The 17,571-nt window shown below is 48.1% G+C and overlaps 1 protein-coding gene across 13 annotated transcripts in view; it reads left to right on the top strand.

The window, feature by feature from the left end:
• The window catches only part of LOC109260395 (Fc receptor-like protein 2), a 43,252-nt gene that overhangs the window by 10,678 nt on the left and 15,003 nt on the right, over positions 1–17,571 (top strand). For 4 of the 13 annotated variants that reach the window (XM_053908865.1, XM_053908863.1, XM_053908862.1 and 1 more), the window contains exons 1-3: positions 16,339–16,552; positions 16,634–16,725; positions 17,317–17,337. The exons of 1 other annotated variant lie outside the window; for it this stretch is intronic. In XM_053908865.1, the coding sequence (XP_053764840.1) occupies positions 16,536–16,552; positions 16,634–16,725; positions 17,317–17,337 (130 nt within the window). In that variant the 5' untranslated portion in view covers positions 16,339–16,535. Of the gene's footprint in view, positions 1–986; positions 1,015–2,025; positions 2,112–2,351; positions 2,418–4,052; positions 4,085–4,167; positions 5,141–16,336; positions 16,553–16,633; positions 16,726–17,316; positions 17,338–17,571 lie in introns of those variants that run through there. 8 more of the 13 variants (XM_053908861.1, XM_053908859.1, XM_053908858.1 and 5 more) reach the window with 5 other exon arrangements.

Raw genomic sequence — 17,571 nt, 5'->3', positions numbered from 1 at the left:
AAAATAATGTATTCAGTAAGGAGTTGCTAGGATCACACACCCTGATTTCATACTGTTTGAAGATATGTGTGCCTTGCCTTATGGTTGAGTGACTGTTTGGCTTGGTAGAAAATCCTGAGGTCATTCTTCCTTTCCTTGAAGAAAATAAATTAGTTCCTCATTCTCTTTGGAGAATACACTTAGGTTAGCCTTCCAACACTGTCTCCTGAAATCCTGATAAAGTTGGAGCGCTGGCTGTATTACCAGGCGAGGTTTTTCATGTTTGCTGAGCTGCACTTAAACCAGAAGGGCTCTGGGTGGGATTACAAATGTTTGATGGGAGGCACAGTGGGCATATCCCCAAGTGCAATGCAACCCTTGAGACTAACTGTGTCCCTTGTAGTGGTCCCTGCTCCCATCCATGTGGACTTGTCCCCTCAGCTCTTAGGTGAAGGACCAGGAAAGAGTTTCTTGACACTGTAAAGACTCCCTCTGGTGACACAGCCCATACTTCCATGCTGAGACGCCATGTTTCTTGTTCTACATCTCCCTGAAAAGCTAAACGGTGCAAAGGAGGGCCCATTGGGTCCTGTGAATGTCAACATCAAGCCTTACCCCAAGACCACTGCTTTAGACTTGGAGTTGCTAATATCAGAACATCTAAAAAGTGAGAACCCTCAAAGTCCAAATAAGGAAAGCAGTAAAGTCACCAGCAGTTAACATATATTTTTGCAACAATCAAAACAGCAATAAAAAAATCCAGAAACAGTGACCCATGCCCGTGGGGTTTGCCGTCTGAAGTGGTGTGTCAAATCAGTGGGGAAAAAAGAATGGATTGTCCAACCGACCACGTCGGAGGGAACAAGTAGTTATCAGGACACAATATAACTGGATCCCTACTCTGTGTCCTACATCCTGCCGGTAACAACATGTGATTAAGTTGGGTGAGAGTTTTAAGAGCTAAAGCCTCCTCCTCTAAAATGAATGTTCCTTCATCTGATTTTCAGGAAGACACTCTGTCACTAATGCACTCAGGTGAGAACTTTTCCTATTGAAACTGGGAACTCCAGAGACCTTCCTCATTCACAATTTTAAATACTTTCTGCTCCTTCTGCTTGCGCAAATTACACAGTATCTCTCTGTGACACTCACCCGTGTCTATTCACTACATTTCTGCTATCAGGGTGCTGTCTCAGGCCACAATTCTAGGTGTTATCTTCATAGGATTCGGTATTTCTTGTTTAATTTTTTTTATTTTGAGAGAGTGAGCATGAATAGGGGAGGGGCAGAGGGGGGAGAGAGAGAGAGAGAGAGAGAGAGAGAAACAGAATCTCAAGCATACTCCAAGCTCAACGTGGAGCCCAACACAACCCTGGGATCATGACCTGAACCAAAACTAAGAGTTAGACACTCAACCAACTGAGCCACCCAGGCACACCAGGATTCGATATTTCTAAGTGAATTTCATAATTCACATAACCAAGATTATTTATGGAGTACTTACAATGTATGAGCAAGTTTTTGTTAGATATTTAAAGGTGTGAAAGTATGCATAAAATGAGATTTATTTCCACAGGGGACATATTGTGTCATGGAGAATATAAGATGTGTACAATAAACAAAAGAGAGAGAGAGAAACTGATAAGAAAGACACAGATGAAGTTCTAAGGAGAGTTTATAGGGAAAAAAAATTAAAGCAGGGGCAATATCATTATCTTACTTATAACTTTTGAAAAAGCTAAAGACGAGGAATAGAATATTTTTGCCAGATCAGGGTGGCCATCTTATTAAAGAAGTACATTGTGGGGGTGCCTGGTTGGCTCAGTCGTTAGGAAAGGACATTGTGATTATGTGGCCTGTCTCTGCCTGCCCCCCTGAAGTGACGCCTGAAAGACCACCCCTGAGAGTCTAGACAAAGGGCCACCAAATCACCAGAGCCAAGTGCTGTATCTTCCTGGCTTCTCCCCAGTCTCTCCCCAGCCTGCCTCCTCTCTGTTCTTGCTCTTTCCCTGGAAACTGTCATGTAGTGAGTTTCCTTTCTCTCAGAGATGTTCCCAGTGCAAATTCTCAGGCGTCCACCCCCTCCAGCCCATCCCCAGCCATCGAGGACCTGCAGCCAGATTATGTCAATGGTGAGTCTCCCCACTAGAAGGGGCTCCAGAGCTGCGGCTGGGAGGGAAGAAAGCAGGTGGAGAAAACCATGGGGTGGTCTGGACGCCCTGCCTCCAAGAGGCCCAGTCTCAATAAAGAAGCGACCCTCAGAATCATGCTGGGGTTGGGAGGACAGTCACGGAGCAGGGGACTGGGAAGGCACATATGAAGTTTGAACCCTTGTCCACGGACACCTGTGAACCATTGTCTTCTCCCTGCAGTGGACCCTGGAGATGGGGATGTGGTTTATTCCTTTGTCTGTAGCATCCAGCTACCAGAAGACTCAGGTGAGAAACTCCAGAGTGGTTCTTGTCAGATGCATCTTCCCAAGAAAATGGGACCGGATGTGCAGTGGAGGCTTTAATACAATCCTTGCCCTTGATGTGAAATCTGCAGACCCAAGAGGGAGCAAGAGATATTTGCAGGAAGGTTCTTGTGGAGAAGCTGAATTAAAACACACACACACACACACGCACATACACACACACACACACACACACACACACACACACACAAACAGATGGTCAGTTGAGAATAGACAATTAGGGAGAATCTGGGATACAAAAATCAAGTCAGGTAAGAGTGAGAATATCTTTTATTTTTTTATTTTCTTTTTTTAAAGTTGAGCATAATATGACCATTATCCATTTCGACAAGTCAAATTTCATTATTAATACTAACGAAAGTACTCAACTACTCAAATTTCAATCTTTCTTTGGGGACTTTACATACTTATTTATATCTTTATTTTTTAATTTATATCCAAATTAGTCAGCATATAGTGTGATACTGATTTCAGGAGTAGATTCCAGATTCCTCCCTTATACATAACACCCAGTTCTCATCCCAACAAGTGTCCTCCTTAACGCCCCTTGTCCGTTTAGCCCATCCCCCCAGCCACAACCCTTCCAGCAACCCTCAGTTTGTTCTCTGTATTTAAGAGTCTCATGTTTTGTTCCCCTTCCTGCTTTTATATTATTTTACTTCTCTTTCCTTATGTTCATCTGTTCTGTATCTTAAATTCCACACATGAGTGAAGTCCTATGATAGTTGTCTTTCTCTGACTGCTAATTTCGCTTAGCATAATACCCTCTAGCTCCATCCACGTGGTTGAAGAGTGAGGATCCCTGAAGTATGGTAGCTAAAGCCCAGGGGGAATTGTCCCAGCTGAAGAGGGTCATTGCAGAGCCTCTTTTAAAGGGCCTGCCATGTGGAGGTGACATGGAAGGTGTTACTGAACAAATCATCCTAATCTAGAGAATGTGCGTTGCCACGGGCAGCCTTGCAAGGATCGAGACAGTGGTTCTTTAGCTGTTCAGAGCCATGTCCTTCAGGCTGCAGCCACAGTGCCCTTGAAGCTGCAGTCTTCAAACATGGGCTTTGTGCTCCCAGCTACTTCTGTAGGAGCCAGTGGCCACCAGCAGCACAGCTGGTTTCCCTGCAGGTGTTGGTGGGTGACCAAGGGCAGGGAGGAGATTCAGTCCCACACTGCCCACCTGCAGTGAAGGGAGAAAGAAGCAGCCACCATGCCCTCAAGCTGATGTGACTCAGGATCTCCCCACCCCCCTTATCTGGGTCTTCTGGTTCCTTCTCTATGGAGCGTGAACCACTGTGGTTGTTATCTGAAGAACATAGAGAGATGACGGGAAAGTGAGCCCTCACAGAATATTGTCAATAATCCACAGAAGTTGCGTCAAAGAGAAGAAGGATTTTGTTCAGCAAGGGTTGGTGGAGGGCTTAGAGCATGGGTGGTCTTAGAAGGACTTCAGAGGGGACAACATTAAGGCATGGAGTTTACATCAGAGCGGAAGAAGCTGGAAACCTACACATTAAGAACAGCCATCCTGTGCTCTGGTGCATCAAGTCTGGGAATGAGGTCTAAGTGGAAACCCAAGAGCTCAGTAATATTTTTTCCTCCACAGAAAACACCAGAAGGACAATTTTGGAGAACAAGGTAAGCTCGACTCCTGGAAGGTTCCCCATCTTGTCTCCCTCCACCGTGTTCCTTCTCTTCCTTCACCTGTGCATCTCTCCTAGGACCCCCACGTCATCTACTCTGGCGTGAAGGAGATGTAACACTTGGAGGAATGCGGGGCAGATCACCAACAAAGACGGAACAGCACTAAAGGCTACATAAAACCTTATAAAGACGCCCAACCCTCATGACCTCTCACAGACAGAATGTGCTCCAGGGGATGAGCAGGCTGCCATTTTTGTTATCATGTTCTTTCCCAATGTCTCCTTCTGTTCATTCAACATTGGTTGAAGTGTTATTGTACCCCAGATACCGTGCAGTGAGATTATCTCTGTTACCTGCTCTTAAGGTTCAATGTTCGAAGAGTTGAGAAAGAGAAATGAACAAGAGAGACGAGCTTTTGCCTACACCTACTCTGAGATGATGTGAACAGAATCCATTTCTGGGCTTTGCTTTCTCTTCCAAACTGGGACCTCATTGTCCTTTGTCTCCACAGACCTCTCAAGTTTTAAATGAATCCTCTCTTGCTTTTGTGAGAATGTAGGGTTGAGTTTGTGGGAGGGAACAGCATCTTGAATGAGCTTGCTTTATTTGTCCATTCTTGAATGTTTGGTTTGTACCCTGATTCACATTGAGGTAGAAGCAACAAGGGTATTTACCTCTGTTTGAAATGGTCAGTGGCCATTACATTCATTGTAACGTAATCAATTCACATTGATGTAAAAACAACAAGGGTATTTACATCTGTTTGAAATGGACAATGGCCATTACATTCATTGGCACCCTCATATAAGGGGTAAGAAGACCACAGCCCTTGGGACCCTTTGCCTGGGGCACTGTCCCAACCCCATCCCCCACTAATCACATGGTCTTGAACCAACCACTTAACCTCCCTGTGCCTCCATTTCTTCACCTTTAAATGGGCAAAACCTACAGGTTATTATGAGGATTAAATGTTCATAAATCACCTGGAACAGTGTCTGGCATTGTTAGCACTAAAGAAGTATTCCTTAAATAAAATATGCATAACGATCACTTAGCCTCAAGCCCGGTACAAAGAAAGTTCAAAACGTTGAGATGAGAATCTCTAACAAAATAACTATCAAATACAAGTGTCAGAATCTTTACTGAAATACCTCCTCGGTTAGCATCTCTTATAATCCACTCCCTGCAAAAGGTAGGTCACCAACGGGAAGCACATAATTGACTGCAGGCTTGGGTTTGATCATTAATCTACACAGAGATAATTTGGAATATTTCATAAGCCACACACATCAAATTTGAAGCGTATCAGACAAAAATAAATAAGAATGGTTACAATGATTATTTCAATTTTATGCTGAGACAACGATGCAATCTTGGCAAGACCACCAAACTACTGAGATCTGAGCATCAGGGACTGAGAATTAGCATGATCCCAACAATCTAATTGTGACAGGGTGAGGGTAATCTCAGTCTGACCGTTAACCCTGGTACCATTTTAGCAGTGATGAACCTCTCCTCCCTGTTCTTTACACCCAACTATCCCTGGAGGGTATACACAGCCTCGTGATTAATAGTAACTCTGGTGTGAAAACTTCCAGGGAACATACCAAGACTATATATAGGGACCTAGGTAATTTGATGTATCTCTGCTCAGCCTCCCACTAAGCCACTCTAAGTCACATTTATTCATTACAAGTTACTTATCTAGCTATTTCTGGCTTGCGAGAACCAGTGGGAAATTCTAGGCAGTCAGGTCAGGAATCCCTCCATGTTACCAGGGTCTGTTCCAATGGCTAAGTAGCCAGTGGCCACGCTGATCCATAGACGGGGACTGCCTGAGTAAGAGCTGACACTTAACGCTCCTCTGGTCCACACACTTCACACACATGCCTACGACCTGTTCTGCAACCTGAGGGGCTGACACTTGGAGCTGAGGGGAGCCACCAAAACCTATGGATTTTAATACATAAGGTAATAGATCTTCATTGTAGAAAAACTGGGAATACAGACAATGAAAAAGATAACCATTAAACTCACTCCTACTTCCATCACTCAGACAATTTTACTAGGGTTTCAAGATCCATCAGCCAGAATGTCTTCTATGGATGTGCTCTCATATACCTAAATAGGTGATTTTACTGATTTAGTTTTAAATGTTTATTTATTTTTGAGAGAGAACGTAAGAGCATGTGAATGGGGGGGGGGGCGGGAAGAGACGGGGAGAGGGGAGACACAGGATCCTAAGCGGGCTTTGCACTGTTAGCACAGAGCCTGAACCGTGAGATCTTGACCTGAGCCAAAGCCAGATGCTTAACTGACTGACCCGCCCAGACCCCCCCATAAATATGTGATTTTAAAGGAATCATTACTGTCATTGGTTTTTAGTCAAAAAAATTCTGTGATGTTTTCATACTAATAAATGATCAAAGATCTTTGTGGCATTGCTTTGTACGTGTGGATACATGGTAATTTGTTCTGTAAATTACTCGTTTGGGGTAATGACAGTCACTCACTGTGATAGACACTATTGCAGTGAATATCCTTGTTTCTAAGTCAACACTTTGGATAGTGTTACAGTTGAGAGAGATCAAAACCTAAGGCTCTATTCAGAGTCAGACCATAACCTGGCAGAATTTTTCCCGAGAGATCCCAGTGGTCGTGCAAAGGGCCCATCAGCGTCCCGGGCACTGCATCACAGAGCACAAGGGAAGCAACCTCGCAGAAAAGAGTAATCTTCGTCGCCCTTGCCTTCTAGGTGAGGAAGCCAGGATCAAACCCAGAGGGCCCTGGCTCACAGACCTCTTCTGTTTCACTAGCGTTTGGGTTTTGTTTCTTTTCCATTAAAAACTTTCCATTTGTGGACAAGATGGCTTCAGGCTCTTCTCTCTAATCCTCACCTTGGAAATACATAAACGGGCGGAAAGTAGGTGCCTAACAAAAGCTTACAGTAACGATCATAAATACACACTGCTGAGACAGGAAGAGGCAGATTGGAGGGCGGAGTGCTCTCTGGGTGAGACTTCTGCCCCCCAACACTGCGGTGAAGCGTTGACTCTAACACCCAACGGGTAGCCTTTCATGCATTTTTTTAATTCTTTTTTCTTAGTGACTTACAGGGTCTATTTTCAAACTACTATAAATACTTTATGAATAATATCTGGCAGTTTCCTAACCAATTGAGTATGTTCTGTTACATAATAAGCTCCCTCACGTCTTTCAGCAAGGAAAAAAACCCACCAAATTTGAATAAAGACATCACCCAGTGAATCAGGGCACAATTAAAGTTTGCTTTAAATCTTTTCTTGGGGGGAGGGGACACCACACTCCTTCTGTTCAATTAAGAGAACCAGTTTTACAGTCTTCAGATGTTCTTTTTATTTCATTTTTTTTTACACTTATGTTACACTTGGATTCCTAGGAAGCGGGTTCCCCGCAGCTCAGGCTTCTTTCCACGGGTTCTCACGAAGCATGCTTCCCTGGAAAGAGCAGGCTGGCGGCTCCGTGGAACCCAAGTACCTTTCTCTTTGGCCTCCTGGTCTCCCTGGCCTTTTTCCCTCATGCACTTCAGGAAGCTGGCCCGGCTCTTTGAGGGCTTAATCCACTCAATACGCACGTTAATCCTCTTGGCGAGAAGCTTGCCCTTGACTGGTGTGTTTACAACCATTCGGACAGCATGCTGGGTGACACAGCAGACTCTTCCAGATTGGCCATGGGAACCTTTGTGGGGTGCTGCTGTTGGGGCATTTCCGTCATGGCCACAGTATCACCTTCCTGATGGACTCTCCCGTGGGCGGCCGAAGGGACCACCCCACGTTTTCTAAAAGGCCTGGAGAACATGTCGGGGGCGCCCTCTCCTCTTTCCCTTGGCGAGTTACTGGAAGACGGCAGTTCTGCTAGAATTTGGTTGCTCCAATAAACAATTGCTGAATAATAGAAAGAAAACAACCAAAAAGAATTTTCAAAATTCTGTTGTGTAAACTCAAGAGTCTGATAGCACGATTGAAGGGTGGGAGGGAGTTGTTTCGAAACATAGAAATGAGTGTTGTCGGTCATCCTTGTAAGTGAGTAACGGGCAGCAGAAAACGGAAAGAGAGCATGTGACTTTCGGGACAGCCTGCCCCCCAGGCCACGGCCACCACGGACAGGATGGCTGTGCCCCATGTGTGCTGGGCTTGGCAAATCCACCGGGCTGTCTTCAGCAAGGGCTATAAATAAAAAGGCTATTAATGCAATTTGACTTGGAAATGAAGTCTTAGAAAGGACTGAAATTTACCAGCCAAGGCTCAGCCGACCGTGAGACCATCACAGCCAAGGGCAGCGTGGTAGCAGGTGCAGGTGGACCAAACAAACAGAACACAACCACACACTGCCCACCGAGACTATCGGGGAAGATGAGCTCACACGTGCAGGGAAGGTGGCTTCTGATTCGTGCTTCTCCACTCACGCTGGGGCGGCGGGGACAGCTGAACACAGGACGGGACACCAGCCGGAGCATGTGAGCCTGGGCTGCGATGAGAGTCTTCACCTCGCTGGGCTCCGGGGTGCTCGGTGCTGAGTTCGGGGGGCTGGTTGGCTGGCTAACAAACGAATCACGAAGCAGCAAAGTCCCAAGTGACCCAGAGCAACTTTGCTTGGCTTTAAGACTCGTGAAGTCCAGACACAGAAGTGAATAGCAAGGCGGAGTTTGGTGGCTCTATTTACCAGAAGGTGAAGCCGAACAAGCCGTTGGGTCTCCAGGTTAAAGATGCTTCATCTCAGCAGTGTTACCTTTCCAGAGGTACGGTTCCCAAAAATTCCAATCTCCCCCCCCCCCCCACACACACACACACAAAGAAGAAAAAGGTCCTTTCAGCTAGCTCTAGAGATCTGGGATAAAGATCAGAATTATAAAGATCAGGACGCAAAAAACGTGGGGGGCTGTCATGCCCTGTGGCATTATGGGGAGGGGGGGATGCCCATGTGAGAATGATGCTAAGGGACTGAGCTGAGATCGAGGTAGCCTTGTAAGGCTGACATCAAAAACCAAAGTCTAGGGTCTGTGAAGCTCCGGCAACCTGGGAAACCACCCTCCCTTTTGAGTGGGGACCTCAAAGACTGCCAGTCTTAGTAAGAGGGAATCGGAAGGAAGCGGGCCCTCCTACCGACGGGTGCCTGGTTTCAGGTCATCTTGGACGTGGAGTAAGGTGGTCCCATACTGCTAGTGCCTCCAAAAGACCGATTTTTCCCAAAATGGATTTTAGCAGCTAAATATGCTTGGGAAAAAACAAAATCAACTGAGTCTTCAAATCAATTCTAGAAATTATTTTCCAAATGCAATAAGCACACAAAGACAGGCCCACAAGGAAACAAGACACCATGAGTCACACTTGGAAGAAGGAAGGAGACACAGGTCACGCCTGTGGTTGGCTGATCGGGACCGAAGTAGACAGAGGGCCCCAATAGCCAATATTTGGAATGAAGAACATGCCATGATTATATATTCTGGAGTTATTAAAACTTGCAACAAGGGCCACCTGGGTGGCTCAGTCAGTTAAGCATCTGACTCTTGGTTTCAGCTCAGGTCAGGATCTCACAGTTTGTGAGTTCGAGCCCCACGTAGGGTTCTATGCTGACAGTGTGGAGTCTGCTTGGGATTCTTTCTCCCCCATTCTCTCTCTGCCCCTCCCCTGCTCATACTCTCTCTCTCTCTCAAAATAAATAAATACACTTAAAAAATTAACACGAGAAGATAATACACAATCTTAGTAAAAATGAAACTTAGATGAAATGGACAGTTCCCAGAAAAATTTTTTTTTCCAGGAAGAAATATTGAAGACAAAACTGAAAAAGACACCATCTGAGAAAGAACACCTAAGTACTGCTGTAAATTATGAACGAAATTGAACCAGTGGTTTAAAACTCGCGACAAAGGAAACTCCAGGCCCAGGTAGTGTTGCTGACAACCCTACCAAGTGTTTTGAAAGAAATAATAGCAATTGACACAAACCCCCGCCAATATTCGAACCAGGGAATGTGCTCCGTGAGCGACTGTGTGAAGCAGGTGTAGTTTTTATCACATCTGTTGCCCTTTTCTAGAGGAGCTTGTATAGTTTTTTTGCAGGTCTTTAGGGATCTCATTTCTCCTGTGGGGCCGACAGAGCTCTGGGAGTTCCCAGCTGCACTCACGACTGCTTCCCCAAGACCAGCCCGGCTCCTGTGGGTATCCTCGTGGCCACACTGCTGGGCAGGCTGTGCAATTTTCCCAAAGACTCAGGGAAAAAACCATTAATTCAGTAATACCAATGTCATTTGGGCATCCCAGGTGAAAATTCGCTTCTACTTCTATTTTCCATCCCCCAATTCAGCCCAATACACTGAATGGTTTCTGCAGTGAGGGGGTTCTGGGTTTCAGGGTTTCCGCAATGAGATTAAACAGTAACCTAAGATCCTCCAACAGTATAATTACATCGAGATGCCACAGATTTTCCTGTACACTCCTTCCCTTGTCGGCATCCCTAGGAAGAAAGTGAGGTTCAAAGATCGGATCCCCCTGTAAGAAAAATTCCAGACACATTAAATCGAAATACAGTAAAACCTTGGATTGCGAGTAACGCGTTTCGAATACATTTTAACTTGATAAACGAGCGACGTCTTGCAATACGAGTTGTACACAATACCCAAGGTCACACGATCCCAACTGAGCCAATGGGTCCTTGAAATTCGCTTTGATATACAAGTGCTTTGGATGACAAGCATGTTTCCAGAATACATTATGCCCCCGCACCCACGGTTAATGTCTCCAAAGCCCCTAACGCAGACCCACTCACATATGATGAAGGAGGCCAGGTAAATTCTCGTTGGCACCGGTAGGATGCCAGTCGGTTAACCCAGAACCTTTGGACATAAACTCAGTGACGAGAAACCTTCCACCAAAAGGTTAATGTGGGCACCAAACGCTTACTATTTTGGGAGCTGGTGGGAACCACTTACTCTGTGCCGTCCCCCTGGCTTTCACTTCCCCTCTGAGTAAGATATGACACTGTGGTTGTGGACCGAGGGGAGGTGTGAGTGACAGCATCCACACCCTCCACCAAGCAGACGGGCTGCTGCCTGGGAGGGTCTGCACCAGCCTGAGGAGCCCGGGAGGGGTTTTTGCCTTGTGCCGCACACTCAGTCCAGGCGGAACACGCGTCTCAGCGGGTTCTGGAAACTAAACTGCCTCGTGTGTTTCTGAAGCGCATGCCTCGACCGGTCCAGTGAGACTCGATCGTTCCTACGTGTGCACCCCAAGAACCTGAACCTCCTCCCCCTTTTTTAACTTCCTACATTTGTTGGTCACGTCCTCAGAGGCACAGGCAAAGCCCTGCGTGCCCATTTATAATAACTATATGATCTTGACCCTTACCCACTGGTTCTTCAAATACGTTCACCCCTGAGCCTAGGGAATACCGCAGGAATTCAAGAGTGAGCCTCCAATTTGCATCGTGGGCCTTCACGCAGGGTGGAGTTTGGGGAGACTGATGCAGGAGACTTGCTAGGCCTGACATGAGCAATTTGAAGCTAGATTGTTCCTGGTGTTTTGTAGCTCACAAGGAACCTTACAGCTCCAAAATATTCCGGTCACCAGGGCCTTAAAAAGCTTCACAGATTTCTAGTTTGACTGAAGCATGCCGTAGCGCTGAAGCTGTGAGTGCCCTGGAAAGTTACTCAGGCTACCCTGGCCTCTGCGGCGTCACCCCTGAGCCCCCCAAGGCTCCGCTGCCGGGCAGACCCCGTGGTCATCCCTGTGCCTCCTGCCCACAGGTAAAGCCCTGCCTCATTCGCTCCTGCTCAAAGGGATTTCTCCAACTCTCTTCAGGCCCCCGATGAGGCTATTGAACCCTTTCCTTACTGGTGTCCATGGGGTAGTCCTGCCCTGTAGAAGCATCCACTGGTCTATTTCATACAAGCACCACAAGCCGATGTCACGTAGCAAGGTCACAAAGCCATACGCCTCAAGGCTGTGGGCTCAGTAAACTTAGAAGGGAGGTTCAGTATGAGCCTCTTTCTTCTGCAAATGCCCTGCTCTCACTAAATCCCAACGCTGAAAGCCCACCTTGTGACTATGCCGCTCCTTTGTTTTTCTTCCTGTTCTATGTAAGCCTATGCTCCAAATTTTGTGTCTCGGAGAATTTGCTCTCAAAATTTTAGATTCCCTCCAGGGCAGGGGAAAGTCTGTGCCTGCACAGAGACTAGACCTCTAGTCTTGCGTCCAAGGCGGAAAGTGTGCAGCTGACTTGGCATGCCTCATTTATTACTCGCCCAGATTTACCAGGTGAATCATTTCACTTCTCCCGGGATGGAGCAAGCCGAGGAGACAGCCACATGCACACACACAGCACGGAACCGGTGCCCCCGACGCAACGCTCACGAAGTTATTCACGCACGTCGGAAGTGATCCTGTCCGGTTACGTCTGCCATAGGTAGCAACTAAAAGTACAAAACTTCTAGTTACATTTGAATTTCAGACACACAAGGACTGCTTTTTTGGTGTGAATTTATCCCAAATATTGTATAGGACACAGTGACAATAAAAATCATGCGTTTTTTGTGTGCAATTCAAATTTACTGGGGACCCTGTATCTGGCAACACTACACTTAATGGCATGCGTCGGGCTAGAGGCTGAGACTATAACATGCACACGATGTGTCCTCGCCTTACGGAGGGGAAGATCGGAAATCCAATATTTTTGGCACCACGTGGCAACAGCATCCAAAAGGCTGCTTTCCGAGCACCTCTTTCCAGGCACAGGAAACGATGGTTGGCAAGAATCAGCATCACCTCCGCCTCTGACCGTGGAATGAATTGTATTCGTTCACGTGTAGAGTAAGTCTGACCCGAACACACTACATCTTAGAGCTACATTCAATCGACTCTTTCTTCTGTTGACAGTTGTGCCGGACAGAGAATTCAAAGCTGAGCCAGCGCCATTTCCCTCCCCAAAGGTGCTCACACTACTGGGGATATGGTCAAAGACACAAGACATTGTGCTGCACCGTCCAAGTGCACGCTCTGCAGAGGAAATCGGGGTGTTATTGAAGCACCCACGGTGAACACCCAGCTCAGATTCAGTAGGGAAGACCTCTCAGAAGAGGTGGCATCCATACTCTGTCTGATCAATAGTTTACAATAACCCCACACTACACGACAAATGGAGTGCAGGTTTAATAAATAGTTTAATGTAGTTTAGAGCGATGTAACTGATACCTCATCTCCAGACTATCGCAGGGACCTTTAACTGGGAGTGACTAAGGAAATATCCTTTAAAATTTTGTTAACGTTTCTTCATTTTTGAGAGACAGACAGAGACAGAACAGGAGCCGGCGAGGGGCAGAGAGAGAGGGAGACACAGAACCTGAAAGAGGCTCCAGGCTCCGAGCTGTCAGCACAGAGCCCGACGCAGGGCTCGAACTCACGGACTGTGAGATCATGACCTGAGCCGAAGTCGGAGCCACCCAGGCACCCCAGGCACCCCAAGAAACATCTTAATGTCTGAACTTCTTCAATTGTCAGCCTGCGCTTTGTCGTTCATTGGTCTTCCACTCATTCAGCAACCACTTGTTGACGAATCACCATATGACAGAGCTCTGGACGTGGGCACTGAAAACACAGTGGGATTTGGGATATGAGCAAGATTGTAGCGCGGGGAGCCCTGCACGCTCCTTCTTCCCGCAAACACACCAACTCAGGAATGGCTCACAGACAAATTCCCTTTGTGAGAGAAATCAGAAACTAATGAAAGGCTTCTACGTCCCATGAGAACATGAACTGAGACCCACCAGAGCCAAAAGGGAGATTTGAGTCCAGAGGGACTCTGCCTCTGACACAGCGGCACGAGAGCAGGAAGAGAGTCCCTACAACCCAGCTTCACCCAGGGGAGGTGGGGGTTGGCTCCTGCATTGGAGCCGCTGTTTCCTGCCTTTTGCCAGTCTGGAGCACCAATGGGTCCAGCCACTCAGGGAAGTGTGGGGAGTCTGCAGATGGCACTGGAAGGTGTCAGTGATCCTCCCCCCTGCTCAGCACATAGGAACAAGGCAAAAATCCCGGTTTTCAGCTTCCCCCCAGGGAGTCATAGAGTGCCCCAGAATCACTGATGGGCTGATTGGTTGGGGTTTCCTCCTGCATGGGGCCAGTCTGCGAAGACCTGGGAAGGTGTCTTCTTTGTCTAATGAACAGACACCTACCCAGAGAGTCAAGGAAAATGAAGAGCCAAAGACATGACAAACACAGTAACACTTTAAATTTCCACGGGGCGCCTGGGTGGCTCAGTCGGCTCGGCATCCGACTTTGGCTCGGGCATGATCTCGCGGCTTGTAAGTTCGAGCCCTGCATCGGGCTCTGTGCTGATGGCTCAGAGCCTGGAGCCTACTTCGGATTCTGTGTCTCCCTCTCTCTCTGCCCCTAACCCACTCGCATTCTGTCTCTGTCTCTCTCAAAAATAAATCAACATTAAAAATTTTTTTTTTTAATTTTAAGGGGCATCTTGGTGGCTTAGTCGGTTGAGCGTGCAACTTCGGCTCGGGTCATGATCCCGCAGCTTATGATTCGAGCCCTGCGTCGGGCTCTGTGCTGACAGCTCGGAGCCTGGCTCCTGCTTCGGATTCTGTGTCTCCCTCTCTCTCTGCCCCACCCCCACTCATGCTCTGTCTCTCTCTGTCTCTCAAAAATAAACATTAAAAGAATTTTTTTAATGTCCAGAAACAAATTCTAATAAAGTAGAATTATAGGATTTACCTGACAGAGAATTAAAAATAACCCCAGAAAGACACTCCCTGAGGTCCAGAGACCCATGCATGCACAAGCAAGAGCTACAACAAAGAGATAGAAACCGTATAAAAGAACCACACAGGAATCACAGAACAGAAGAACACAACTGACCTGAAACATTCAGGGAAGCGACTGGACAGCAGACGAGACCCCGTGAAAGAAAGGACCAGACAACCGAAGACAGGTTGACAGAAATACTTCAGTCAGGGGAGCAAAGGAGAAAAGGTGAAAAAGAGTGAAGAAAGGAAAGGGAGAGGCCCAAGAGGCTGAACAATACACTGTGAGAGTTTCAGAAGGGGGAAAGGGCCAGAAAGATAAGCAAATAATGGCTACAGATGCTGCAGGCCTGGGGAGGGAAACGGACAGTGAGAGACGCAGGTGGGGCTGAAACAGGAAATAATCAGGAGGGACCCTTGGACCCTGAGGTTGGGGAGGGCGTCTCTGAGGAGGGTCCGGGCCAGACACAGGGCCTGTGTGTGAGCCCACAGGGGGCGTCCCGCCTGCAGCTTGCAGTTGATCTTGGCAGATTTGGGTAACCGACCATTTAGACCACTTGTGTTTGTTCTTCACGCATTTACATTCCTGCTCTTATATTTTAAATTCACTGATAAAGAGTAAGCCCATGAAACCCTAAGTGCTCTCCCCACCCCCTGGACCCCAGTGAAAGCAGAGGAACCCCAGGCCTGTGACCTCGTTGTGTGGCTGCAGGCACATGTAGTTTCCAGGACATGTAAATAACAAATCTTTTCTTTCCCCCACGTTTCCTGATGGTTATTGCCGGAGGCATCTTGCCACAGCGAGAATCATGGGGGCGGGGGAGGGGGTCCAGCCACTGTCACCTGCATGAAACAGCTTCCTGTTTGTGTGCTTGTCCATTCACCCCCTCACCGTGCAGGTCTGGGTGGGACTTAGGGAACCCTCTGAAGAGGGTTATGTTTTTTGTTTCTTGAGTAATCTCTGCACCCAACGTGGAGCTGGAACTCACAACCCCGAGATCAAGAGTCACATACTCTACCGACTGAAGCCAGCAGGGCGCCCTGCTAAGCTGCAAATTTCCATTAGGTTTTTTAAAGTTTTTTTTTTTTAATTTTGAGAGAGAGAGAGAGAGAGACCATGCATGAGTGGAGTCGAGGCAGAGAGAATCCCAAGCAGGCTCCGCCCTGTGGGTACCAAGCTGGATGCAGAGCTTGATCTCATGACCTTGAGATCATGACCTGAGCCGAAATCAAGTGTCGGACATTTGACCGACCGAGCTGCCCAGGTGCCCCCGCAAATTTCCATTATTTTCCTCTTCAGCAACTTCAGCCCCGTGTATGCAAAGGTCAAAAAGGGTTTTACATCTGCTTTGATGCCTTGACTCTGTGGGGCTCACACTCCAAAACGTACACACACAGCACACTCCCCACCTGTGTCTATATCGGTACCTCACGTGACACTCAAGTTTGTGTGAACGTAAGAGAATGTAGGGGGTTTCCATCCGAAAAATGAGGACAGTGTCGTTTGAAATACTAGGAAATCTACAGCGTGGCATTTTCAGAGAAGCCGGGCACAGCCTCAGACAGTTTCCCTGGCAGACGTGAACCGGTGGAAGGAGGCCACCAGCATCTAAAACTTCACAGCGGCCAGCCCCGAACGACAGACAGGGAGGCGGCCACACTTATGTTCTGCGAACACAGGCAAGCTAGGATCACTTTGCTTCCTCTTCTTTAATTCTTGCAGACCTTACCTGAGTCCCGCTCTCCATACTTCCTTCACAGATGGGACAGAAGCCTGGCTTTTGGTGAGACAGTCTTCCCCTGCCCTCGGCCAGGCCCGGCCCCCATGCTTCTGTGGCTGCTGCTGATCCTGGGTGAGTAGAGCCCAGACTGGGCTGGGGGCCCGACGTTCCTAATGCCAGCCGGGACAACCCCGGGGGGGGGGGGTGCCAAACCCCCGGGAAGCTTCTGTCTCCGCTCTCACCGGACTTCAGAGGCACAGCAAGAGGTGCAAAACGAGTAGAGCTGGTGCCCAGAAAGACCCACAGCGTCCGGAGACCCCCAGAGCAAGCCAAGTGTGGGACCCCAGGCCTCCCCCTTGTGTCCTCTCCCAGCTCCCGGGAAGCTGGGGCTTTCTCCCTGCCAAACCACACCTCGAAACGCGCAGATAAACAGTTAGGGCCCACACAGGCGAGGGAGGGAAGGTCTGCAGAGCAACATAGCTCCCTTCCTGGGAATTTAAGTCAACGTTTCATCAGAGGTTGAAGAAAGTAAGGGGATGGGGCCCAAGCAGCGAGGTGGGGTGGGGTGGGAGGGGCATTGGGGAGGTGTGGGATGCGGGCCAGGAAATGGGAGGAAGCGTCAGAGAAGCAGCCGTGGCCGGGCTGCGGGGAACGGTGGAGTCTAAGTGCAAAGGCAGGAGCCCCATCGCCCGGTGCTAACCTTTCACCTTGGCTCTCACACAGCTCCCGGACGACAGCCGGCAGGTCAGTCTTCCCTTCTCTCTTCCCCCTGCTCTCGGGGCACGGGTCCTCCCCCGTACATGGGGGCTGCGGGGAGTGGGTCAACGTCAGCGGTGACACCTGTGACCATGGCGGGCTCGCCGAGCCTCCTGTGGTCTCTCCAGCCTTCGGTTCTCTCCCCGCTCGCGTGAGTGAAAGAAGCATTTGCAGAGGCAGGAGGCTAATGCCCAGAACCTCCCACGTGTCTCCTCTCTTCCC

This window comes from Panthera pardus, unplaced genomic scaffold (assembly GCF_024362965.1).
Source record: "Panthera pardus isolate Hobbes unplaced genomic scaffold, ASM2436296v1 HiC_scaffold_21, whole genome shotgun sequence".
NCBI lineage: Eukaryota > Metazoa > Chordata > Mammalia > Carnivora > Felidae > Panthera > Panthera pardus.
Note: the sequence above shows the minus strand (reverse complement) of the source record. Positions and strands in the feature narration are given on the sequence as shown.